Source organism: Anabas testudineus, chromosome 2 (genome assembly GCF_900324465.2).
Source record: "Anabas testudineus chromosome 2, fAnaTes1.2, whole genome shotgun sequence".
In the NCBI taxonomy this organism is placed as follows: Eukaryota; Metazoa; Chordata; class Actinopteri; order Anabantiformes; family Anabantidae; genus Anabas; species Anabas testudineus.
In genome coordinates this window covers 16,643,492-16,671,456 of record NC_046611.1, presented here as the reverse complement: position 1 = coordinate 16,671,456, position 27,965 = coordinate 16,643,492, and the positions used below count along the sequence as shown (strand labels likewise).

General features: G+C 39.2%; 1 protein-coding gene across 2 annotated transcripts; it reads left to right on the top strand.

The window, feature by feature from the left end:
* Positions 1-22: 22 nt before the first annotated feature.
* On the top strand, positions 23-27,923 carry LOC113164876 (vasoactive intestinal polypeptide receptor 2-like). Of its 2 annotated transcripts, XM_026364407.1 has the most exons (13): positions 23-569; positions 5,740-5,839; positions 8,331-8,438; positions 10,004-10,104; positions 21,053-21,150; positions 22,067-22,205; positions 23,432-23,582; positions 24,477-24,537; positions 25,198-25,267; positions 25,579-25,670; positions 25,916-26,054; positions 26,411-26,452; positions 26,526-27,923. In XM_026364407.1, exons 1-13 carry the CDS (start codon positions 513-515, stop codon positions 26,697-26,699), a joined length of 1,332 nt encoding a protein of 443 aa, XP_026220192.1. In that variant the 5' UTR covers positions 23-512; the 3' UTR covers positions 26,700-27,923. The 2 variants fall into 2 exon arrangements, with proteins under 2 accessions (XP_026220192.1, XP_026220193.1); XM_026364408.1 differs by lacking the exon at positions 5,740-5,839.
* The last annotated feature ends 42 nt before the right edge of the window (positions 27,924-27,965 follow it).

Below are 27,965 nucleotides of genomic sequence, written 5' to 3'. Positions count from 1 at the left end.
ACACACTCAGATCCCAGGCAGCTCTATCAGGTCCCTAACTGGGAGCGCGCAGGAGTCCGGAGTGGCCACCTGGCGCAGGCGTGTGCCGGGGACGCGCTTTGATATGAACCAGGGAGTGAACCGACCACCGCCTCACGCCAGAGCAACTCCTCTCGGTGAACTTATGTGATCGCACCTTCCCACCCGGATCTCTATCACAGGTCGTGTAGTTTGGACCGTTTCAGGTGTCACTTTCTGTTGTTCTCCGCCTGTTTTCATTCAACCCGAGTTCTTGGAAACACGTTTAATCCTCTTTGAGGGAGCCAAAGAAAAGTCTGATTCGCAGTGAGGCCGTGCGTAAAGCTGCCGAGCAGCAGCGACGCATAATCTGATTTTGCGCGCGTTCAAATCACAAACTTGTCAGACTGTGGAGTCGCATTTTACCACGCGTGTTTCCTGCTGAGGATGACAGACAGGTGACCGCGGAGCTGCTGTTCAGGTGGAGTTAATCCTCCGCTGGATGAGATGCGACCATGTCTTTTACGCACCGGCTCGCTCTGCTTCTGCTCTGCTTCAACTCCATCCACACGGTCAGTCATTTACTGTTGTAAACGTATCGTTAAAGTATCACATCATTTCAAATTATGGTGTAAAAATAATGAGTCAGACCTTTTTATTTTTTATTTTTAATGTGTTTGTATCGAGGTTTGGCTCTGGAGTGACTTTACTGTCAATTCCTGAAACATTCTTTCAGTGTTACTCAACAAGGTTATCTCCAGTGGCCACAAATGTTTAGTTTTAAAAGACATTTATAGCATTCTCAGGCCATAACCTTCTTCAAATACCCACACAGTGACGTTTTCGTGCAGATCTTACTTGATTTATTGTGTATTTTGTAGAATCCTTCTGCCGGGACATTAAAATGTATGTATGATGGATGGTTCAACAAATTTATTTTGTTGGTATAGTCTGAACTTCCACACTGTGTTTTTTTTTTTTTTTTTTTCAGAGTTAAAAATTTCACACTAATTTGACTTTTCATTCTCTTAATCACCTCAAACAGCTCATTCATGGATCCCAAAGATAAACTTTCTATGTAACTTCTTACTATCCATATATTTTTTGTGCTCCTGCTGGTTAATTTTCAAACTTCAGACCAGATTATTCACACTGCAGACTCCGCTCTACGTTTGGACTCTGCAGGTTGCACCATATCTTCATCTACAGAAGTCATTATTTTGCTGAAGCTAAAATCCAGGACGGTTACTTTGTGGGTTTGGACGCAGAAACAGACTCAAGAGGATGATTTACTCACATTTTACTCCAGTGGATGTAATTGAGGTGACGTCAGCTGTTCCAAAAATCCACTTTAAAGTAGAGTAAAGCAGACTCTCAAGATCTGACTTGGAGGAAAAGTTCCAGACATGTCTTGAAAGAACAGAGTTTTCCCAGCTGTGCATGGAAAGAAAAATAATGCTTCATGTTATCTGTATTATTAACCCCATATCTGAATCAATATTTACATTTTTAAGTGAAGAGTTTGAGCTACAGCTGAAAAATGTTTTGTGTCTTTGAATTTTTAACTGATACTTTGAATTTTAGACCCGTTTTCCCACAGTTTTTACAAATGTTTGCGATATAACTGGACATTTATCTGTTACATACACCATTTTAAAACCTTAAGGATTATTGTTCTTTTCATGTGTTTGGTCATAAAAGACTTTGGTTTGCGTTGACGGCAGCACTCATATGTCTCAGAGCATTTTGTGGCAGGTTGCAGACGAGTTTTGAGCAGTTTAGCTGGAGAGTGATGCTTCCATTTCTTTTTTTTTGTGTTGTTGTTTTTCTTTTTGCTAATTTACTGTATATCACATTGTCTAGTTGTAGTTGAGGCTGATCACTTTAAAACCCAGACAATCCAGTACCAGTGATTGATGTGAGCTACACTGTGCCCTGCAACATCTGCAGAGCAAGAAATGTAGATGTGACATCCCGCTTTTGCAGACGCAAAAGGAAAAATGTCAGGTGTGTGTTTTACAGTAGCTGTAAGACTTGAGTGTGTATATATAGTGCTTATGTTAAAGGCTAATGACGCCTGCTGCTGCTGCTGCGTGCTCGCATCAGGTATGACAGGGCGCTTAGGTTTTATTTGAAATTAGTGTATAAAAAATAAATGCACTTGTTTAGTGGCAGCAGGTCCTCATAGAGCTCTGACTTACAACCGTTTCAGCAGGTTTAATGTGATAAATAAATCAAAGCTGTGATTAACTCGTTCAATCCCTGTTCGTTTCTCTGTGCGCGTTAAAGCTGCAGCAGGCGACTCCTCAAACTGTTTAACTTCTGCAGGGTGATGTCAGGGAACTGTGGACAAACCAGGTTGAACTGTGGCATTCAAAGCTGCTGTGAGAAAGTCTCTCGGCTCGCTGCCAGTTAGGAGACAGATTATTGTTTAGTTTGAAACTTCTCTTTCATTCTTTCTGTGTGTGTGGAGGCTGAGAGGAGACAGAAATGCATTTGCTGAAGCCGGGTTAATAATAACTGCAGCTCTGTTATTGCTCTTTGCACCTGAATATTGTGAACTCCCCTGACAACAACACCCACCTATTAGAATTTACCTTCATGTACCTGCGCTATTCTCCAAATTATTACATTAACAGACAACACAGTGTGGTCTGATTTCTACTTGTCTTGCTTTTAAAAATGAGCTGCCGGTGTTAAAACTCTTCATGTCTTAAAGTAACATTTGATGTGGTGATTTTCAGGAGACAAGAACCTGAAATAAAAATTGTTTTGATGAGGAATCTGCAGATATTGAGGACAGATTACTGTAAAGAGCTGCTCTGGATGGATCATTTAAAATAATACAAAACCATCTATTAGTTAATTGCATTTTTATTTTTATTGTTTAATTTCGCCAACGACAGATTATGAGCAGCATCTGAGACAAACTGTGGAGCTTCTGTCGTTCTCCGTGAGCAGAGCGAGTCTGAACGTTTGGTTTAATCCAGAACATTTTATCCTCTGCTTGGTAATGGATCTGTGTGTTTTTGTGTGTACTTGTATGTATTAAAGCTCATTAGATGACACAGATTATGTTGTTTGTTAGACGGCGGTGGATTAAATAAGGTCAACGGTTTAACCTTTGACCTGTGCTGCTTTCTATTTCTAGTTTTTGTGTTTTGAGAAGCGAGATGGTGAAAACGAGAAAGACACACAAATCCAGATCTGAGCCTGTAAAGTCTCAGGAGTACTGAGGAAGATCATAGTGTGTGTGTGTGTGTGTGTGTGTGTGTGTGTGTGTGTGTGTGTGTGTGTGTGTCTGTGAGAAACACCTGCAATCACCCATGAACCTGGAAACCTGGAAAAATGTCTATGTGCACGTTTTAGTTTTGTCATTGAAGCCCTTTGATCTGTTATTTCATTTGATAGTGATGCTGATATGAACATTGAACTGTATCATCTGCTCCTGCGTATTAAGAAAACTGGCAGAAAACCAAACATACAGCAAGTTTCTGTTTGTGCGTTCGTTCTCCCAAACCACCGAGGGATTAAATGTTCATAAAACAACTCCTGTAGTGAAGCATTATGGAGCCAAACAAGTGCAGACTGGGACCAAAAGTCTTACATGTACTTGTGTGTTTTATCGTCAGGCTGGGAGATAGATGAGTCATCCAGGAATTTAAAGTAAGAAAACAAACTTTTATAGAGAAAGAAGAACTCGAGACTTTTTTAGTTGGTTGCTCACATTTCAAATGTCGCGTTTTGCAGCTTCACTTGAATGCAAATCCAGATAAGAGCCCTCTGGTCGGCATTTGAAGGAGTAAAGTAACCTTAATCTCTAACAGTAGTGCTTTTTGAATTAATCAGTTAACCACAGGAAGATATAACCAACCAACTCTGCAGTGCAGCTTTTCAGCCTCTTTAAGCTGAGTCTCATCCCGACAGCAGCAGCAGCAGTTTTCATGAAATAGGCTCTAAAACAAACCACCATCCACTACGTGTTCATTAACAGACACCAACTCTGACTCCTTACGTTGAAGACGGCAGTGATGTTGAACGTCGATCGGCCGTTTGGATGCAAATCACGGATTAGTGGATTGACGAGTCCTAGCGTGAAGTAATGTAAGAATGAGAAGTGTGTGTGTGTGTGTGAGAGAGAGAGAGAGGTATAAACACACTGACAGGTTGAAATGCTGCTGAGCATGGCAGTATATCTCATTGTAAACAGACCTCCCAGTGCGCGTGCACACACACACACACACACACACACATACCCATGCAGTGAAGTCAATGAAATCAAGTTGACACATGGACTCATTTTGTTTGAGTGTGTTTCTTTTTGTGCTGATTGTTCATGCTGCGCTTTGTTTACACTGTGTTTGAGCGTGTCTCCTTGGTTACCGTCAGCTGTACCAGGACACACGCACGCTGGACGGCAAACGTTATCGTTTATCAGCAGCACAAAAGTTTGGTTGGCACGTTTTGGCACTGGAGCCGGTACAGTTGGCATAAGTGAGGTGAAGGTAACTCAACAGCAGAGTATGTGTGAAAATCAGGGCAGAAGAGAGCTACTGTAGAAATAATATTTAAGCCTAAATAGGTTATATAGCCTGGAAAACGTTTCAGTTATGTATAATGTATTTGTAATCTAAGCCTTAGTTCATTAAAATATCCGGTAATAAATTAAGTTCTGTCCTGAGAAAGAAGGAAAGAATATATCTGCTCCTGTATCTGATGGAGTTTACACTGGTAGGACCCCCCCCCCAACCCCCCCCCCCCCCCGCAACCAAATAAAACACTGAGGGATACAACGGTCATGAAATACTCACAAAATAGTTCATGTAAGAAAAGTGCGTTTGTACTTTTCATGTCGGTAGAGTCCTCATTATCTGTTGCAGAATCACCTCTGACACTGATATCGCAGAAGAAGGAAACAACTGATTCAGATGTTTGTCTCTAACCGGGTTTGATTCTGCAGGTTCATCCTGTTAATTACAAATCCTTCCATACAATATCACATTTCTGCATCTTGTTTGCTTGCAGGTTTTCTTCATTGCAGTCAACGGTGATGGTGATGTTAAAAAAAAAAACAAGTGAAAGTTTGAAATTGATGCACATATTTTTAGATTCAGTGTCACTTGTATTTACATAGCAAACAACCTTCCACAGATCTGTCATTGAAAATAAAACAGTCCTTTTAGTAGCAGCACGCACCTAAGAATCATAATGTTTTAAAGTTTTCTTTGGTATCAAAATAATCCAATTAAAGTATTTGTACGTCCATGGGTACTTTGCAAGAGTAGCTAATGATTAATTGTGCATAATTTAAATGACAAAATGTTAAAGTACTGGCTAACAACATTGGACTGACATCTCTTACTGGATATTTGTGCTGTAAAACTTTGATCCAGCACAGGGTTGATGACTCTATGGTACACATGGTTGCTTTTTGGTATGAAATAAAGTTCTACAAACAAGGGAATGAGGTAGGAGGTTGGTATACTAGTGCACATGGGCATGCACTTACAGTTTGAGGGAACAATTTATCTATTTTTCCCTGGAAAAAGTTGCAGATACAGGCAGAAGGTGAGCAGATTAGAAAAAACATGAACTTTAGTCCAGAAAACTGAAGCACGTTTGCCAAACACCAGCTTGTAGCCCGAGACACGAAGAGCCACACACTGAACGTTTGACTGACGTAGGAGCTTTGTTCATGTTGGAGATAATATTTACAATATTTATTTCCCCTCGTCGCGACAGGTTAATGGAAAGTTTCCTAACTGCCAGTTCCAGTGGGAGATGGATAGAGCCAGTAAAGAGTGTTGGACACAGCTGCAGCTGCAGACGCCTGCCAGCACAGGTACGCACCAAAACGCACATGAGGAGTTGTTTGCAAATCCCCATTAAATCCAAAAAGAAATAAAGGCAGGATGGACGACCTGACGGTGATAAACACTGTTGGCATGTACACTGACACAAACTCAAATAATACTTGAGACATTTGTGTGTTGAGGAGGCAGGAGGGTGTGTCTACACCTCGTTGCAGCCTGTGTTGCAACACACTTGCTATCAATCATTTATTTATCTTTCGGGCCAAATACTCAGTCAAGAGCACAGGAAGTGCACCCACACATTCAAAAGCTTGTTTTCTATGGTGTTGGGGCCTTCACTGACATTAGATTTCACAAACTAGAAATAAGTCTTGGTGATATTGTGTAAAACTAACATGTGCGGCTCCAGAAGGGGGCTAGTGGTGGCACAGTCCCCCCACACAAAATCTAATTAGCCAGCCCTGGTGTCTGCACTGCCACAGTTTTGGTAGATAGAGTACTTGGCTTATAACAGTTTAGAACCTGCAGCACATAGGGAAACTAATCCAATTAGAGACTGAGATAAATCATTATCACAATCACCCAACAATTTATCATGTGTGTACGACTATTTGGAGTTATAAACAGTAGTGAGTTATTATTTCATATTAGACCATGTAGAATATCTTACTGTACATTGAGCAAACCTTTGTTTATTTCTTTTTTTTACAAATTAATTTTTTTTTCAAGCAGAAGCCAAAGAGTTGTGATCAACTTTGTGCGCCGACATAGTAAAAATCACCATCAGTTGCAGATGTTATGAAGAAGAATAGTTAGCATTGTACATTTCAACACTTTCCATGAATTTGAGGTCATCGGAGGACTTTGCCGAAGAAAAGTCGACTCTAGCGAAAAATAACTGCCTGTTGTTGTTTTTTAAACCACAAGCACGTCATGTATGTGATATTGCAAAACGTACACGGCTTTGTGAAACATTTAGGAAGCAGTTACTTCAAACCACAAACGTTGGAGGTTGGAGGACTAGTTTGTGAAAATGATATGTTTCAGTCTGTGAACCTTTGCTGCATGTCATAACCCCCTGTCTTCACCCACAGTTACTGTCTGTCTCTTTAATAACACAGCTTAATAAAAGCAAATAAAATGAACTATTTTATCAAATAAAACTTTTTCCATTGAAAGACATTCGCGCTGCAAACTGACCAAAAATGTTTGAGTATCTGTTTTTGCACGTCATGTCCATGAGAGGGCAAACCAATACAACAAGAGCTATAACTGCTTGTTAAGGCTCCAGTAGGTAGAACCGACATTCAGAGCTCCAATTGATCTGCGCTGGGATGAACCTGAAACTAAAATTAACTTGAAACGGAAGCTAATAATCGAACCATTGCATATTTTTAAGACGTCCCTTTAGGCTGCAGGAGCTTACTCATCCTTCTTCCTCTCCAAAGTCTATATATGTAAATATGTAAATGTAATACATATGGCGATATGTGACACCTGTCTGTGATGTAGTGCGTTCATTGCAGCAGCCCAGATCCACACGAGCACTCGCAAATCGAACACCAATTTGAAATTGAATTTTCTGATTCAATCTAATGATTTTATTTAACTATTCAGTTATATCATTTAATTTGGAACATTTATTGGCAGTCTGCACACAGAGAGAAACGAGCAGTGCTGAGCTGTTCTGCTTTTCATAAAAGGTCATGACCGTTTGAACATTTCAACACATTTCACGCTTGTCTATTGACACATGACTGTGTTTTTTTTATCTGTGCGAAAAACTGTATCTTAAGGACAAACCACCATCAGATAATCACATAAGTCATCACCAGATCAGATTTGTGATGCTGTTTAAGGTTTATGCTGTTAGAATCGAACAGTTTGACATTGCTTGTGTTTTGTTGTTGTTCCTCCTATTCCTGCGCAGTTTGTTGTATGACTAAGAGAACAAAACCTGCCACAATGCAAATTATAAGTCTTTTTACTGAGGCAAGGCGACAAGGCTATTACAGTATTGATAATATTTAAGTACAAATCTATTTAAAATGCTTAAATTTAAGGTATATTTTGACTTTTGCTTGGGAACAAAGCGCTAAAGGCTGCAAAATAGTTCTCCCCCAAAAGCAATACAAGTCTTTTAAATCTGAATTGAATGTTAATTCCTAATATTAAGGTTAAAGCTGTTTTAATGCAATGTACATTAACTTAATAGACCTTTAAATATTCATGTAAGAGCAGTTACTTATGCATTGATGAGGTTATGTTTAAGGATCTTTTGAAGTGTTAACTCAAGGATGTTCTGCTCCCCTCTAAATAAACAGTAAAACCAAATGTCACAACTGCTTTTGTGTGAACTTGATTTACAGTTCATCTGTTCATTCAGCAGCACACAGGATCAGTCATAGTTCACCCAAACAGGAAGTTCTGAGCAACCTGATTTATACTTATGGTGTGTGTGTGTGTGTGTGTGTGTGTGTGTGTGTGTGTGTGTGTGTGTGTGTGTGTGTGTGTGTCCAGGATGTCCCGGTGAGTGGGACAACTTCTTGTGCTGGCCGAGCGTGGCGGTCGGTGAGGTGATGACCCTACCCTGCCCCTCCCTTCTCCAGGTCCTGTTTGGAAAAGATGGTGAGCGACCTCGACACACACACACACACACTTTCTGCAAATCTCCACTTCCGCTCCATCTCTCAGTTTCATCTGTCGTCCCCACTTCCTCTTATCCACACGTGCCTACGCATTTTCTCTTAATTATTATTCACGGCGCGGCTGACAACATCTGAGGTGCTCGACTCTCTCTGCATGCGGTTTCCCTCAGCAGCATCTGTCAGAGGCGTCGTTCATCCAGGTCCCTGCTGCCCCGGCAGAGATGAACCAGTTAGGTCAGCCGGATAAAGGGTGAGGCGTGTAATTCGCAAAATGCCAGAGAACAACAACAGTTCAGAAAGTCACAGATTGATACCATAAATATTAATATTGTTCTCTGCCACATTTTAAATATGAGAACTACAGTAAAGTCTGCTGTCAAAGGTGAAAGGCAGCACTTGCTTAACTTTTTTTTAGTTTAGTTTTACCTTATGTTGAAACTTTAACAAAAACTGTAATGTGCAGAATAATGTGTCTGCTGTGACGTACGACCCCATGACTGCAAACCTGCCTTTAGGGACACATGAAACATTAATTTGCTCTTGCTGACACACAGGAAGGAATCAACTGTAGAAATTATAATAACAATGTGTATATTTGGCAGTGGAACACTAGCTGGATTTTTCTCATTGCAGCATATTTGGGCTTATTGGCCCCTGTCCTCTGAGCTTGAGAAGAGTTGATGTGAACAAGCTGTCGACCAACAGACTGTCACTGCTGCAGAGAACAAATAAAAAACCGCTTAGAAACACAATCTGCAACTGCTGCAGACAGCTGAGAACTTCCAAAATGTCCGACATCCTCCAACTTCCACTTCAATTACTCCGAGATTCCTGTGTAAACTAAACATGTGACTGTTTGACATATATGTGCTTTTTAATTAGAGTTTATGTCCCAGTAACAATATTTTACCAGTATCTTGTTTGCAACTAGTGCAGCATTCACACTACGATATTGGAAACAGAAAAGTACAGTACAGTACAAAAAGGCAACTTAAATGGACATGAGACTCTGGATCAGTCCACTCTGCTTCGCCCAGACCTCCCTGCTCCCTCCTCTCCCTGCTTCTTCTCTATTTACACCCGGCCGGCTCTACACAGTCCTCAGCACAGCTGTTATGCAAATAAGATGAATAAGGAGCTACAAAACTCACTAATGAAACAGAAATAGTTCTGATTGTTAGAAGGATGAACCTTGTTAGAAGGATGAAGGATGAAGTTAATGTCTCTGCCCTGATACCAGCGTTGTTTTTGTGAGTCTGGGTCACAGCAGGCCTCTCCACGTCAAGATAAGCCATGGAGCATATTTCGACTGTAAACATATTTTTAAAACGTTACAGACAAAAACGATCCCTGCTGTCTTGCAGGATGAAGGGTGTTTATGTGCAGTCGGATTAGTCCTTAAAGCAAATGTGATATTTTGGCTACACGAGTATAGAAATTGGATCAAATCAGATGGTTTTCATCACCATCACAGTGAATCCCAGCTGCAGTAATTGTTTCAGCTATGTTCTTCTGTGGGTTCTTCTGCGTGTGTGTCTGTGTCAGGTAACCTCAAGAGGAACTGCACAGACAACGGTTGGTCGGACGTCTACCCCGTCATCACCATCGCCTGCTGGTCCAACAACATAGACGAACCTTCCACGGAGGTAAGTTCAGCTCAGTGGCAGAAATCAGCTGCTTCAAATGTTATCAACCCATTAAATGGCCATTATCAGCTGCTATCAGTTATCATGCCCATAATTAGGGGCAAACTGCACCTACAGTACACAGTAATGAGATATCGTTAATATGTGGTATTTATGACAGGAGCAATAGTTAACACTGGACTTTGCTTTCCATTTCAAACCCATACTTCGGTAACCCACTCCTCTGACTCTGACTCCAGTCTTTCTTTCAGCTTAATCACGTAGTTTTTGTGCCTAAAACCAGTACACTCAGTGTTTATGATGGTAACCATGACGACAAAGGTCTGGAGACTAATAACTGCCTACTGAGCCGGTCCTCCTAACCCATGTGTCTAATATTTTGGCCACTGGATGGCTCGATAACATTGGAAACGTGCAGGAAGGACAGTTTGATTTGGTGTTTTGTTTGTGTATTTACAGTTTATTTACACTGTGTACACAGTCAGTAGTTAGAGGTGCATGTGCAGAAGCACTGGATACTTTCTGCAGAGTGCACATGTGTTGGTTTGTGATCAGAAAAGGATTAAGGTCATGTTCTGAGAATCCTGTCATCTGATCTGAGCTCTGCATGTTTCATATTCACTGCGTAGCTGCTGCAGATTGAAACTTATCTTCTGGCAACTTTAACTGATTAGAAATTCATAGAAACATTTTTTTTTTGTCTGAGTGAGGCAGCATGTCCTGACCACGCTGTCCCTTCACATCATTTAGCATCAGTAGTGAGCATCTCAGAGGTCACAAGATAAATACCAGAAAAAAAGAGACATACTTCATTAAGCTGAAGAAAATGAATGCATCATTTTAAATATTTCATCTATTGTTGGTGATTTATATGGTCTGAGTCATTCATCTACTGAAACCGATTTGGATAATTTCCAATTCCAAAAACTTCTGCAGTACCTCACATGACCCTCTGTTTGTTTTATTAATTTATGATTCAACGTTTAGTCAGCTTTTGAAACCCAGTTATACATAACAGAGAAGGAATCAGATGTGCAGAAAGACAAGACAAGCAATGTCACCAGCACAGATTACAGAAGGTAAAAGTGTTACCGTTCACATGACGCTGACCTGTCTCATCATTGGGGCTTATTTGTATGCAAGTAATTGCAGTTTACCTTTTAATTTTTTTTTGCTCAAATCATCCCCCCAAAAATCCCCAACTGAATGAGACAATTTCAGAAAAACTACTCAAACAGGTTTAATTTTTGGTTTCAGGTTTTTTTGTTATTATCAGTGTGATGTTATTTTGTACCACGGCAAGCGATGTGAAGTATAAAAGGCTGCAGTGATAATTCTTTATACAGTGTCCTGTGTACAGGGTTTGAAAACCACTGTGTTTTTTTCTGTTTTCATTTGGAACAAGGCTTCGTGTTAAATGACCCGAATGTGCAAATCACAGACTTCATATTCAGGCCGTGCCATTTTAGGCATCTAACCTCTGTTTTACCTCACTGTGGAAGCTTTGTTCTGCAACAGGTAGGAACTCAACCACCGACCCGGTTTTCAAACAGCAGTTTTTGGCAGATTTGACCACAGACTCGTTTCAATGTATGAAGTGCGTGCTGTGCAGAGGGAAACTTCCTTTTGTTTTGTGCTTTAGTCAGGTCATGAGTCTGACGTTAACACTGATCCAGACTAAAAGCGGTCGGTTCAACAGCTAAAATTAAAGTTTCGAAACACTTTTTTTTTTTTTTTTACTGTACAGAATTCTCACTTTGTCACTTTGACACCTCTCTGAGTTTACTAACAGAAACTGCTGAAGCATCATCATAACTTCAGATAAACACAAAAACAGAAGTGACAAGGCAAGCAAGCAATGTAGTCCAGAGGACACACTCTAATTCTCATCTGAACTGTATGAGGAACATTTTCAGGACATGGCTGTGGTGAGAAAGAGTTATGTGAAAATGGTAAGGATAGTCCACTTTCCCCTTTTTAATGGTGGACACAGACTACTGCCACCTGCTGGCCTGCGTAAGCCCTTTTAGACAGAGATTGTATAATTTTCGCTCTATATTTGACCCTTGTTTAAGGTGGCTTCCTGGTGTTATTCTGTGGACGTAGAGTAAGTGAGGAATGTCTCCGGGGGGACAGTAATTCGGGTGAACGGATCCTTTAAAGTTGAGATCAGCTGAGGATTCGGAGACTTGCACTCAGTATCAGACACTGGCTAAAAGCTCCTCCTGCAGACTTGTGTGGTTCAGTTCCCGGTCTTTGCACTCTCTGCTCTCTAATCCCCCTTCGTCTGTTCCCATATCTGCTCCTGCACTAGCTGAAGCTAAACTGGAGGAAAGTTTCCCCCCAGTCAGCCGACTCCTTTGAGGATTATCAAGCTAAATGAGACATCTGAATGTTTGACCCGGTGAGCGTTGCAGGTGCTTGTAGAAATGAGGTTGACTCCCACAGTCTTCCCTGTAGTCTTTTCTCATGCGCTACGATAAAGCTCTGTTATATTTCTATATGTCTTTTGCTCTGCATCTGTGTGTTTTATCCTTCCCGTCGCTCCGGGGTGTCCTGTGTGATGCCACCGAGCTTATTTTCTGACCTTCTCAGTTATTGCTGGTGGTTGCTGCCGCATTCCAAGACCCACTGGTTCATAATAAGCTTTAAACAAGCAAGTAACAACCAGGCTTAAGAGAGTATCCTGAACCATTATTGTGTCCACGCTGTTCAAGAACTCATGCCACACTCTCTATTTTTACTCTGCAATCACATATTTTATTCTGTAAGATACAAGGAATGTTTAGTTGGTTTTAGCCTTTTCAAGAAGAGACATGTAGAATAATACCAGATCATATGCCAGAATAATTTTAATGCAATAAATGATAATAAGAGTATTCTGCATTCATGTTATTACTACGTACTGGATGTGACTGTTTGAACAAAACAAAACAAGTGAGTAGACTATTGTAATATGTATGTGTTGCAAATATGAATTAATCTGCAACTATTTTGATAATTCATTGTTTTGGTAGTTGTTCAAGCAAAAATGACAAATATTTATTTATGGTTCCAAGTCAAGAGAAGGGGCAGAGGTCATTACTGTGCCCCGTCAACCACAGGCCGAGCATTTGGCTCTGAACTTTTATTATTACAGCACATCATCACACCTTAACATGTGGTGTATTCACAGCACATGTGAATGTGCTGGTTACAAGGCTGGTTGAGAGGGAAGGACACTGTTTTGAGGAGGTTTTGCCTGGAACTATTGTAAAAGTTGCTTCCCCGAGAGTTACAGAAAAGATCGTTTCATGTGGGGTAGAACACTGACTGTATTTTGTTGCTGTAGTTCTTTAAAGGGATTTTTAGCCTCTTCCATTTCCGCTGATCGTTTCCCAAGCTCTTTTGCCTTTTTTGTAAATCACACGATTTTACTTCACCAGCAAAACTCTGCAAATGAAACGCGCAATTTTCAACATATGGTATACAATGTAGTCGTCGCTATGTGGGATCTTAATAAATCAGCCCTAAAAAAGTGAGCAGGGGTAAATACTTTCTGAAGCCACTGTAAATATCTTGTAATACATTATTTTAAGGCAATGTCAAATAAAAAGAATAGCAGAAAAAAAAAAACCTTTTATTTTACCAAGTTGCTCTAAGAACTGAAAATTAGTCTCCATAACAATCCAAGTTTGGAAAAAGTTTGGTCCAAAAAAACAGCAAAGCAGGTGGAAAGCTGAATTTCTTCATTCTTCCCACTAGATGTTAATAACAAGATGTTTAAATGATGAAGTGCTTCAAACTCTCAAAACTGCAAACAGTTATTTCTTAGTGTCACAAAGTATAAAATTAAATTTGATGTCTTTCTGTTTTGACAAATTACACGACAACGATAGTCAACCACTTGTTTGTATATGTACTTTATCTCTGTTTTCAGATTCTTCATCAGTGGTCGATTCTTCTTTTCTCTTTGTGCGTAATCTGACTTAAAAAAAAAAGTTTCCACGCAATGCGTGCAGAATCAAACGTTGCTGTGGTTACAAGACAAGTGCATATTGTAATCTTGTTTTTGAATCTTCACCATGTGCAATAGCTGGGTTTATAATAATTAACATCATAATGACACTGGAACTCAAATCAAGATTAAGCAAACTCTGGGCGACCAATCATTTGTCAGCCTGACAAAGAGCAGAAATTGCTGATGTGTCAAAGATTTATTAAAGCATAGAATGTAGATAAGATAAGAAAAACAAATGAGCTTTATAATAGTCTTCATAATGAAAAGTGCTGGAACTTGAGTTTGGCTCACCTTAGTCAAATATTTTCAATAGGTTTCTGTTTTTAGTCACTGTTAATAATTGTATTAGAGGTAATTTTCAGAGGAAAGTGATGAATGCAGACAGATTCTGGCTCCTTACTCCTCAGGTCTACCTCATATGACCAGGTTGCTTTAAGAAATCATATGGACTTGAATAAAGTGTGACGTACACATGCCTGCAGTCGCTGTTTTCTATACAATATAATCCTCTTTTGCTTAATTTTGACAATTAATTGAAAACGACACACCCTGACCCAAATCAGTCACAACAAGAACAACTACATCACAAATATGATGAAAATAACATTAGTGTCTTTCATAAAAATCTGGTAAGTTTTAGCCATCTTGGACCTTGGAAGGATGTGACTTTGTTGACATAGAGAAGCAACATTAAAAACCTCCATCTCAACAAGGTCATGATCTTCCAGCTGCTGAGCTGGTAATGAAATGATTTTACTCATCTAAAATGAAATGAAAATGACTTGAGACCACTTTATTAGACAGCATTTTGATTGTCAGCCCTGAACACAGAATTTAAATAAACCACACCACACTTGTGTATATGCTGTCACGTTTTGCGATGTTATTGGATCTCGAAGAAGAAGAACACGATGGTGTCCTGTATTTGGAGGGCGTTTCACCTAAAAATAGGAGTTTAAATATTTCTAATGCTTCATAATAAACTTCAGCAGACTTCACTTTTTTATTTGTTAGTTGGGACGGCTTTACTGCTGTGAATATAAATACTAATTATAGTCACCCTTATCAAAACAAGGAGCTTTGTGCTCCCGCCGTGCCTTATTGGACAGACAGTTTATTTAGTTGTAAATGTTCCTTGCTTTTGTTTAATTGCAAAGCTGAAAACAGAGCCGGTCACTGATAACATCTGTAATAAACAAGACAAACACATACTTGAGGAAGTGAGAGTGTTAGTCCAACAGCAAACAAACAAATAAATAGTGCAGAAACTAATTAATAATCTACTGTACACACATATGAGTAGGGTGACAGGAAACCACAGACACACGTCTTTATACACACACAGCTGTCTTGTGATCCTGTCCAGAGCCCTCAGGTGTGGGATTCCCAGTCTCTTTCCTCTCAGTGAAGCTTCGGTGCATTTCCTGTTTGAGAGACAGAGGTTTTCCATCTGGAAAACATTCAGCTGAGACCAGACGTCACTGCTGGCGCTTAGCTCACGCTGCACAGAGCTACATAGACACATCACACACACAGATACAGCTGATTGGCCTTTTGGCAGCTTTCTGATGATTCTGACTGCCAGACAATCAAGGTCTGTGGTGGAAGAATTGAGTAAGAATGTGTCCAAAGTGCATGTTTGCTACTTATGATAATATATCTGGAACGACAAAATTAAAAAAATTGAATTTGTTGGGTAGGTTGCAGGCTAACGCATTATGGAGGAGCTTTTTGGACCGTGCCCCGTCAACCAAGCGTCTCTTCCTGTCCTACTGAGATTTCTGTACGGTAACTCTAAGTTATTATCAGCCCATCCCACTAACACCTTTAATTCCTTTGGATCCAATTTCCTCTTAAGTTTACTCTGGTCACGTGCCTCACTCTCCATGACAGACACCAGTGAAATATGCAAAATCCTTATTTAAATACGACCGCCCCCACTATGTTTGCATCTGCTTCAGTCATACTGTTTTATTAATATTATTCTAAGATCGCCAACAAAACTCCCACAAATGCAATGTGCAGGTTTCAAGATTGCTCATGCAAAGTAATTTAATCTTTGATATTTTGGCAAATCACGGCCAAAGTCATTTAGACGTCTAACGCCTGCAATTCATCCTGGAACAAGTGGATCCAGCATGTCTTTCCAAGCTAACATCTAAGATAATAGTATATAAAACCAAAACCCAACCACACCTGCTGTGAGATATGTCTGCCAGTTGCAGAATTTGTTGAATAACAGACTCTTTATCTTAATCTGGGTCTGAATTAGGCTCAAACTAACTATTGAATCTCTCTCATTCTGTGGTATCACTGGTCTACCTGGGAACGCAGCAGTGGTGGGCAGGGTGTGAGGTGTAGCAGAGTCAACAATGATTTTTTTATGCATTTTAACATGCCTTAAAATGTGTGTGCAGGAGAAAAATGAGAACAAAGAAATGTGATGACAGTGGTTCCTCTTTGTTGGTCACTTCATGGGAAGACACAGCTGACTAACCGGAGGGACTGCATCTGCTTTTTTAGGCTCTAAATAACCAAACAGAAAGAGGAAACACCAACAGAGATTACTTTATTCAGGATTTATTCGCTTAATTTTGTATTCATCATCCTCTTTGTAAATGATCAGCTCTGGAAACATGTTGAAAAGTGCTGGTCGCAGTCTGGATCGATATGTAAGATTAACTTAAAAAACAACGCATAAGTTCCTATAATGGCTTTTCAATCTTTAAGCTATTGAAATTTTTACTTGTTTTTCCATCCGTCTTTAGCTCGAGCTCTGCAGCTCTGATGTACACAAGTGACCAGGGAGGACATAACTGATGTGATCTTAACATACTTGATCCAGAGAAGATCCACAGGTGCATGTGAAAGTGCTGTATGTACAGGTTGAAAAGTAAACATGAAGCTCATAGTTTAGAGCCTAATACAGTAAATATAGCCTGAAATAAGAAATCCCTAATTTTTAAGATGTTTGCTCTTTTTAAAATTAACCTTGTTGGAAAAACTGACACATCTTCAGCTCATAATCAACTATTACAGTTAATTCCCTTTAATGTCCAGTGGTGTTTGCTTTTGAACTAAACTGAATTAAAGACTTCAAGGCAGCTTGTATTTCAAGAGAAAAGGCTCTGGAACGTGCTGATGTTGCATCTGTTCAACATCAGCACGTTGACATAGAAAGGTCTTTTCTGTGTTCATCCGAAAGGTTTCTTTAGGGTTGCTCCTAAAATTGGAGTGTTTGAGTGAGTTTCATATTAGTATTCAAGGACTCACTGTGTCATTAGCCTTTCATTCATTCATTCATTCATTCATTTAATCTCAAACTTTGTTTTTTTAGCAAAACATCAGACCTCTACAGTACTTCACCCTCATTTACATTTAGTCATTTAGCAGACGCTTTTATCCAAAGCGACTTACAAGTGAGGAACAAGGCAAGCAAACAAAATCTAAGTAAAGGAGAAAACCATCAAGCACCCTCAATCTATCTAGCTTTGTCCTCTCCATAATCACGTCTACCACTTCTCCTCATTCACCTTGTGCTTCTCTTTCATTTAATAATATTTAGAGCACCTTGTTTCGCACCAGCTAAAAATCCAACCACTCAAATTTCTCTGGTCTTTACTGACACTTTAACCTTAGTTAACTTCTGCTAAACACACTGCACACACATAATTGTGCAATAACATTTAAGGAACTGTCTGCATTTGTTATTAGAAGCTGTAATATCATGTTTTGCAGATATAGTCATATTGTTTTTCAATCAGTGTGTTTTTCTTAAATATATATTCACGTATCTATGAAGGGCTGGCTTCAGACGTGCATGGAGGGTCATCCAGATAAGGGACTGTGGGGCTTTATAATAAAACATGACCCGGTATCATGAGAAAATCAACTGGTGTGTATCTATATACTATATTGATATATCTGGACTATTTTCTTGCTGCTAAGTTCAGATATTTCTGTAGGTACAGTGACCACAGGAACATCTGTTGAAATAACCGTAGTTGATTTAACATTGTTTTAGTATTATGTTTGAGTCATGGTAAAGACTCATATCTGCTGCTAATAAGTGATTCTCTACAGTATGTTCACTGTTACTGGATTATATTTTTAACGTTACTGACATCTTGTCAAATGTTTTTTGATTGAAAACACACTTTTCTTAGATTGCAACGTTGGATCATGATTACATGAAAATAGGTTGTGAGAAGTTTAGCAGTTTCACTTGCGAGGAACTGCTACCAAAAGACTAGGCCAATGGCCCACATAGTCTTTGTATATGTCTGCACGTGTGAACACATCATCTTTTCTTTCTTACACATACGTCTGTTCACATAACAAAAGCTCTTTCTAAACTTTAACGCTCTACAAAATCCACCTGTTTATCTCAGGATCAGTATTGTTTATGAATATATGGATAAACAGAAACTTCTGTCAGACTCATGCCAGACTTGTTCAGTTCTGACTGATTTCATCTACCGGGCTACAACTAACCATTGTTTTACCAATTCATCTGCAGATTCTTTTCTTGACAGTTTCGCCAGTTTTGTATAACAAATGTACAAAAGTAATGAACAGTGCATGCCAAAACCATGTCCTTATACAGCTGGCTTTGTGCACAGCAGCACATGTTGAGACCTTAATTACTCGCACAGTTAAGTTATTGAACTGTAGAACAGTAACTTAAGGCAGCAGAAGCAGCCCCAACCTCAGCTATACTGTATATAAATATATACAATTGTTTACATATATAGTCTTGATAAGAATTGATATTCCTTTGGTTTGAAAGATCACAGAGTACACAGGGAAACAAGATAAAGACTGTACACTAGTTGTAGGCTTCAGTTCTGGCCAGGAATCTGTTCAGCCAGAAGTTCAACGTCGCTTTAATTTTCTGATGTCAGAGAGGAAGACGGAAAAGGGCAAGCGAGCCAGGGTTTATGGATGGAGATGTGTTTGGACATAGAAGGCAGTGTGGCTGCAGCAGACCAGAGCCAGCAGGTCATCAGCTCTCAGCCAGAGGACCTGAGAATCAGACTCAGGAATGAGACACTGATGCCAGGCTGTGACTGTCTGTGTATGCTCACTTATTTGTCCAGGCAGACAGAGCAGTGCAGACACACTTTGAACCCATCACTTTACTGGAACTTGGAACTTGTAAGGAAAACTACGGTTTTAACAATAAAAGTTGATGAATGTGCCCTGCACTTCAGAGGGGAGATTAAAAATTGATAGACAGGTGAAGGTGAGAAAATTATTATTAAGGAATATGTCAGAGGAATCAGAGAAAATGTAAAACAAAAACTAAAAAGGAAGTAAAAAATGAAACACAACTGTCAGATAAAAATAAAAAGGAAGGTGAAAAGTAGCTTGTGAACAAATGAAAACAAGGATGACAAGTAGGACGGAACAAAGGAAGGAGACGAGAATAAGGAAGGGAGAGAAAGATAAAAGGAGGATGAAAAATAAAAAACAGAGGAAAAAAGAAATTAGGAAATATGGACAAATGATGATCAAATTAATGTATTAGTAAATACACAGTGCTTTCCACTTACAGTGTGTGCAGCTGCATGTGCTCTTGTATCTGTCTTTGTGAGGGCCGGCTAGTTGAGGACAAAGTGAAGACATTTTGAAAGGGTCTTCACTTCTTCAAAGAGTTTATTGAGGACAAAGACTTGGTTTTACGGTCAATCCTATTATGCAAGTGCATAGGTATGTGTGTGTGTGTGTTTAAAAGGTTTTTAGAAGTGTGAATGTTTATTATTTGTTCACACTCCCATGTTCTGTATATGTTGTACACGTGTTATACATAAATTGACAATTAGTATGTGGATCATACACAAGCTCATGCATGGATGAATGTATATATTGGCCGTGTTTGTGTGTGTGTTTTGTGTGTGGCATTAATTGCCAGATGGTGTCAGACATGGGGAATGTTGTTTATAGATGATGAGAGGCCGATGAACACCAAGGACAGAAACACACACAGACACACACAGTGGGCACTCCACCATCCAGATCCGCTGCTGTGTGTCGGCTTGAAGAGTCTGTGGAGAGTTAGTGCTGCTTTGAGACGGAGCAGGCCTTCATCCTGATCCTGACCCTGCTCTTATTGTGAAAGAGCCTCTCCACTCTGGGAGGAATAAAAGAAAACAGAGGCACCAGAAGCTTAACGAGTGCTGTTGATAATATCTTGTAGTATTCCTTGTGGATGATGTAAGAAAATGGACTTGGAAATTGTTGAACTAAGGAGCATCTGTTGTACTGTGAACAGATTTGTAGAAAAAAAAAAAGTAAAAATGAACTAATGATTCATTATTAGATACTTAGTAAGCACTTTTTAAAAACAGTTTAAAGGGTGTTAGATGAGTTAAATGACCACATAATGCTCGTGATCTTCAAAGCTACCAGACTACAGCTTTGCTTTCTTGTTGAAGGATTTAATAGTAGCTATTTCCTAATTCCTGTTTCCTAATTTAATGTGCAAATAAAGAAGCATGAAGCAGCACCCACTAGTGGCAATAAATGAAATGCAAAATAAATAAATGTCCAAAACAGAAAATCTAATTAAATCAGTCATTTTCAGCTGTTATTTATCTTCCATTTTTGCATTTGTAAACTTTGTGGTTGAAAATCCGACTTTACATCCAGAGCACATGCACATTAGATAGCCGAAGAAGAGATGGTGCAGTAAACAAGTGTAAATAATCACGAACATATACATTTAAATGGCCACACCTGCCATTTTGTGACTAGGTGCAGCTTTTATGTTTTAATAGCTGCTTTACTAACTAGGGAAAATCTGCTGTCACCTCTATATTTATCAAAGAGTAATGCACATTCTGTGACCTTAAGTGGTTATTTCATTACATACATTACAACACGGCAGTTTGCCTATATGTGATATTTAATGTACAGTCCGTTTTATTTTTCTGTTTGTGTTTCCAGCTGGTCTTCTACAGGGTGGTGAGGATCCTGTCTACTCTGGGTCACAGCCTGTCACTTATCGCTCTGCTCACCAGCACCATAGTCATCTGTTTGTTCAGGTAATAACACACAAAAAGATGCAGTTGCCTTATACCTCATAAGATATGACACTTTATCCCACAAGTATAAACTCACACATTCTTTTCATTCACAAACTCTGGGAATCTGAGTTTTCATTTTTAACGTTTTCATTTGAAATAATACCAGGGGTGATATTCATGAAAGTGCCACACTGTCAGATATAACCCTCAAGATCTTGAAGGTTATAAAATAGGAATGAGGGAGTTTACAATAATGTGCAAAAGTTGTGATGCACATTAGTCCAGTGCCATTTTTAAATTTAAGTGCAGTTAGTGGTAAGTGAAACTTATGTTGCTCCTGGTGGCGAAAAGAAAGTATAAAGAGTATTAATGTCAGACTCATTGAGAATCATTTCCAGATCTGCTTTTGATGTCCATAATCTGGACTGATGCATTTATATAAGCAATAACTGGGTTAATTATGATTTAAATGACTACAAATGATCTTGCAAGATGTCATTCAATAAACACAGTTTTATTTTCTTGTATGCAACATTTATGATGATGATGGTTTATGGTTTAGAAGCAGCCATGTGTGCCTGGCTCCTGCATATACTAAAAAAATGTATCAGACTTGGTGTGCATACTTTGTAATTTAAAAATAACCCTGATAGTCAGGATAACATACATAAATGAACTTATGACATAATATAAACTACATGTAGTCCGCTTAAATGTTTACTAACACACAGGATGATACCAGTGTGTTGTAGAAATGTGTGAGACTGAATCCTGCAGCTCAGCCTGGATCAGCTCCAGCTGTTCACTCGGCTGCTAGTGTGTTTAGATACCACATCCTTCAGTGGATTCACACCCTGACACTGTCTATAAACACACTTCTCAACATTCCTCTGCGTGTGTGTGTGTGTGTGTGTGTGTGTGTGTTTGTGAGCAGGAGGCTCCACTGCATGAGGAACTACATCCATCTGAACTTGTTTGTGTCGTTCATGCTGCGAGCCGTGGCCGTGCTGACCAAAGACACTCTGCTCTTCTCAGACGATGAAAACACCGACTGTAGCACGCAACCCTCGCTGGTGATCTCATAAACAAATACACACCCATTTATTTTACTACACTTAAGAGGACCTTCACTGCCAACGTTTCTATTGCTGTTTATGATCTGATATGATGGATATACTGCAATGCAGATAGTGTGACCCCTTTAAAGGAAACATGTTAACATTTGCTGAGAGTTTTAAAAAAGCCAGCAGTTCGCCCCAGATGTAGCTCTGTAGTCGTAGTGGTGATTCTCAGCAGCTGCTTACACTTCTTCCTTTGAAAATTTCTCTAAATGTCCACAATGGCAATGAAGGGTCAACAATAAATGCAACCAAATAATTGGGGAAATACAGTAGTTTATAATACATCAACATAAAGACACCATATTTTTATATTTATACTTACTTTATATTTTATTACTGTGCATTGTCTCTGGATTATTTTAGCTACAGAGACTGAAAGATATATTACAGTACATGGGGTTGCAGGATGAAGCTGTTCATCAAACTGATAGCATCCTGCAGATAGAACAGAGGATGTATTTATCTTGTATTGTTGTACACACAACTCTCTGTTTGACTATTGTTCAGTTTGTGGCATCTGTTTAGAGCCTAAATGACAAATTCCTCAATTGTCCAAACTTCACTTTTTGAAAGTTTTCAAATCTGGTTCCAATGAGCAGTTCACATTGTGAAGTCACTACATTTAATAATAAATAAATCAGATTTATTATCAATTATCTTGGTGTTATAGTATTTCCATTCAGTTTATAAAGCAGGTGTATAGTTTTGCAGGTTAAGTTGCATGTATAGTAACTATGCCGCGGAACAAGCCTAGGCACAGTTACACAGTGGCTTTATAGTGATGTCTTAAATCTGCACTCTAAACGCTGCTGGTGTTACTGTGGTTTACAATATATCCAGCTGCTGCAGGAAGAAGCAACAAAACACTGGACATCTGGGAACTGGCCATATTTCTTGTTACAAAGATAACCTCACCTGGATGATTGACAGTCTCCATTGAAAACATTTAAACACAAAATATATTATAAAAAGCTTTGACTGATGCCAAGAACTGAAGCTCAAGATTCTTTTCAAACAGCTGCAATGTGGCGTTGTAATGATGTGTTTACTGTTTGTAAATGTGCATGTAAAGAAGACCCAAAGTTAAATTTGCATTAATCGTCTTTGAAACAGAACAATCTGTCTTTATTCAGTTTTATTGTGTAAATAAGGAATAACTGATGCCGGTGTTGTTATAGGTGGGCTGTAAAGCCAGTCTGGTTTTCTTCAACTACTTCATCATGGCCAACTTCTTCTGGCTGCTGGTGGAGGGCATCTACCTGCACACGCTGCTGCTCCTCATCCACACCTACTCCACCCGCCTCTCCATCTACATGCTCATCGGCTGGGGTAGGTCGCACCACCCAGAGAGCTCTCTTTACATACTGGCAATATATAAATATTATATGTTAAGTAAGTATATACATATATGTTGATAAGTTATGTGTTATATGAAAGTTTCATAAAAAGATTGATCCAGCTCTCATACTGTGTAAGGTAAACTAAGTTGTCAGAAGCCAGTTAGCTTAGCTTAACTTAAAGACCGGAAGCTGTAGGAAATAGCAAACCTTGTTACTCCCAAAGGTAACAAAGCCTTCCTGTCAACACCTCTAGTTTTTCGGTAATTAACATCCTACATGTTGTTTCCTTAAGCAAAACAAAAAAAGCATAAAGGTTTTTATTGTGCCAGTGTTTTGATCTTTATGCTAAGCTAACTAGCTGTTTGCAGTGCTGTAGCATCATATTTAGCACACAGGCATGTGTGGTATCAATCTTCTTCTCTAGCTCTCAGCAAAAAGCTAATGAGCTAAAAAAAAAAAGAGCTTAAAACTTCTTTCAAGACCAAACTTTTTCACCTTTCCGGCACATTATTTCTTAAAACACACTCGCAGATAGACAGTGTGCCATGCAGAGGATCAGAGCATTTAATAAAAGGTTGGTCTGTAAACAGTCTCCTGGCTTCTGTGTTCGCTCAGTTCCGCTCTGTCTCAACTTCTGCCATGTGACACCTTCTTCCACCATCCATCACCACTTTACCAACACTTCCTCCCTAATGCATTGACATTTAGCTCCAGCTGTTTAATGTACGAGTGTGTGTGTGTGTGTGTGTGTGTGTGTGTGTGTGTGTGTGTGTGTGTGTGTGTGTATGCGTCATATTTTCTGCATGGCATCTCATGAGGAAGTCCTGTGTCTGGCAGTCTGTGAATCTAAACAGACGTTCTCCTCTCTCTTGTTCTCTCTCAGGAATCCCCTTTGTTTTCATAGTGGCGTGGATCATATGTAGGATAAACCTGGAGGACATAAAGTGAGTCTGTGCGTCCTGAACTGACAACTACTAACTATTAACATGTTAAAATAATAAGAGATCTGACAACCTCTAGTGGCCTCTACCTGCACTGTAGCTGGGATTACAGAATAACAACTTTCAGGACAGAACATATATTTTTTTAAATTATGATACAGCTCTTTATATTTCATAAATGAAACCTATTTTGGGAACTCGAAGAACTGCTTTTTCTATTCATAGATATGCATGGATCTAATTTTTTATTTTATTTCAGATTTTCAGAAACAACAATTGTTAACCCCTCAACTTTAACTTCATATGCACATTTTTTTTAAATGTCTTCTAAACTTTTTCTGAAACACACACAAAACAAAATGGCTAAAAAAGGACTACTAACACAACCCTGGTCCTAGAAAGCCGCAGCCCTGCTTGTTTTCCAACTATTCCTGCACTTAAAGCATATGATTGGCAGAACACACCTGATCCAGGTAATCAACCAGAGATCCAGAGATAGTTGGAAAACAAGCAGGGCTGTGGCTCTGTAAGACCAAGGTTGCCTACCCCTGGTGTAGAGGATCAAGGTGCAAGGGGCTGGGCTGTCTGTGCCCAGGGACCCATGTTCTCATAATCCATCCATGGATTAAAAGCTGGCAGATGTACTTTCTTTTTTTTTATCAGTTGCTGGGAGATAAATGAAAACCCTGTCCCCAACCGACTGCTTAACTGGCCCATCATGGCATCTGTCATAGTAAGTAAATTAATGTTTTATATCTTAATTTTGTTCTACAAGTGTTATGTGAAACTAGACAACCTTTACAGTGTACTGTATTCATCCTTTCATCTCCAGAACATTAGGGAATATTTTCTGGTAACTTAGTATGATATTCCAGTTGTGCTCCCAGACATTTATAGCATGTCGGCTATGCTTGGTTAGTTTGCAGATTTTACTCTCTAAATTGAGGTCACCAAGACCAATTCTGCTGTGATTTCACAAATGTAGATCTTTGTGGTGCTGAAGACACTAATACGCCTCTGTCTCTCTGCCTTACATTTCTTCAGATCAACTTCATTCTTTTTATCAGCATCATCCGCATTCTGGTGCAGAAACTGCGCTGCACTGATGTTGGTGGAAATGAGCAATCACAGTACAGGTACACTGAGTAACTGAGCATATATATTTTAGTGATCATATTCTTACATTGTAGTTTATGCTGGTCCTTGTAGCAACTGCACTTTTAGTTGTGTTGTCATAAAGTTGCTTTTGTGCTTGTCTTGCAAAATGTCCCCATACACTGAGACGTGGTCTGATAGGAAGTAAAATGATTAAGTCCCAGTGTATCGTGTGGGATGAGTGTGCAACTTTATCTGATGGCTGTGTGTGTTGTGTGTTTCTCAGACGTCTGGCTAAGTCCACCCTCCTGCTGATCCCTCTGTTTGGGGTAAACTACGTGGTGTTTGTCTACCTGATGGAGCCGGCTAATAAAAACATGAAGAGAATCAAGATCTTCTTTGAACTCGCCCTCGGATCCTTTCAGGTACCATGTGAAAGGTTGTCAACGGGAACACAGAAACTAAAATGTCTTGAGTGACTGAATGTGAAGTGAAGTGAATAAAAGAATCCCTGAAAATGTTTAAAACTGTGTTCAGTGGGTAAAATAAAGCCCGGAGAACAAAACATGTTGCAGTAATAAGACATTATGTTGACTGAGAAAATGCTCAGAGGTTTAGTCCATTAACATTTCGCATGTATGGTCATCCTCTAAAGAAGAGGCAATGGTTTGATATTGTTCAGGTAATATTCGCAGTCCGTATTTATTGTGGTCTTGACACTTTGTTCGGATTCAACTCTAAAACCTCAACGATTAGTAACATTTGTGTTTGTGTGTTTTAGGGTCTGATAGTGGCTGTACTCTACTGTTTCCTCAACAGTGAGGTTGGTCTCCACACATATATTTCTGCACATAATTCTCTACACAGACACTAACTCTTAATTTGTCTTCAAACAGGTTCAGAGCGAGCTGAGGAGGACGTGGAGGAGTTTATCGCTCAAGCGCTATGTGGGGCGCGACTGCAGGTTGCACGCAATGTCAATCAGCCGAAACGGCACCGAAATCTCTTCTCAGTTTCCCAGGAACTCCCGAGCCCAGTCCATCCTGCAGACTGAGACCACCGTGTTCTGACCAGGGACAGAGACTGTCTGGTTTTAAAAAGACTTTCAGGAGATACAGGGTGTCTTGCTCAAAGACATTTGATAGAGAAATTATTTGCTACTGCAGGGACTGATCCTGTGTCTTGCAGAGGCTTCTGATGTGAAGAAGGATTTCTTCTCGAATTGAACGTGCCTATTGGACCTTTCAAATATTGATGTTGCCTTCACAGCGGTCCTCAATGATTGTCTACTCACAAACTTGAACACACAAAACAGGACCTGCAGTCATACAGAACAGATATGCAATTTGTGCTCTTCCTTGTGATCAGCTGAGATCGGAGACTTTCAAACCAAGATTCTGAAGAAATTTTTTTTATTTTTTATTTTTCTAACTAATTGTCATTGACCAACTTTATTAGATAGTTCTGGGACACAGCTGAATATATAATAATCTGTCATACTGATAACTTCCCATAAAGGAATTTGTAATTTTATACCAGCAAACATTTACATATTTCTGCAGGTACATTTAACCTTTTTTCTAACCTGGTTGACAGATCCTTTTGGAATGCATTTCTCAAAAAGTTTAAAAACAAACCATAAAGAATGCTTATATAAGAAATATGTTGCTTAATTATTTGTAACCAAAAAATCACAAGTGGTGGAGAATCACTAATTTGATAAGTGATTTAGAAAATTGTGCATTAAATATTATTTTTAATTATGGTGGGCCCAAGGAAGCAGACTATGCACACCCAATGACCCATTTCTTCCTGCTTCCTGTGACTCTTCGTTTTTATACAGTTTGTCATAATTGATGCCTAATGCAGGAGTAAACAAGTATAAGCTACTAAATGATAAAGTGTTAAACATGTTTGTAATGGTATTCCATATATTTGTATTTTACTTTCATGGGTTTTACTCTTTCCTACCAGTGCGTCATATTCAGATAAGAAAAGCAGCAAAAGCTGAACAATGATATTACCTGAATAAAAGAAGAAAAATCATATAATGAATGAAATTAAAATAATATGTTCTTGCGTTCTTACAGGCTTTACATCATGTCAGTTCCTTCCATGAAAGGTAAAATGAAAATGTGTAAAATTGACTTACAAATAGGACTATCGGCAAACAATTACCAGTCTAAGCCTGGTCTATGCTGAATTTTTGTCTACAGAACATGTGTATTTATGTAAACTGACTGACAGTCTGCACGATTTCCATTCTACATGCAGCCAAAAAAAAAAAAAAAAAACACACCCTGCCTTGTACGAAACAGAAGTGTTTTGTATATTAC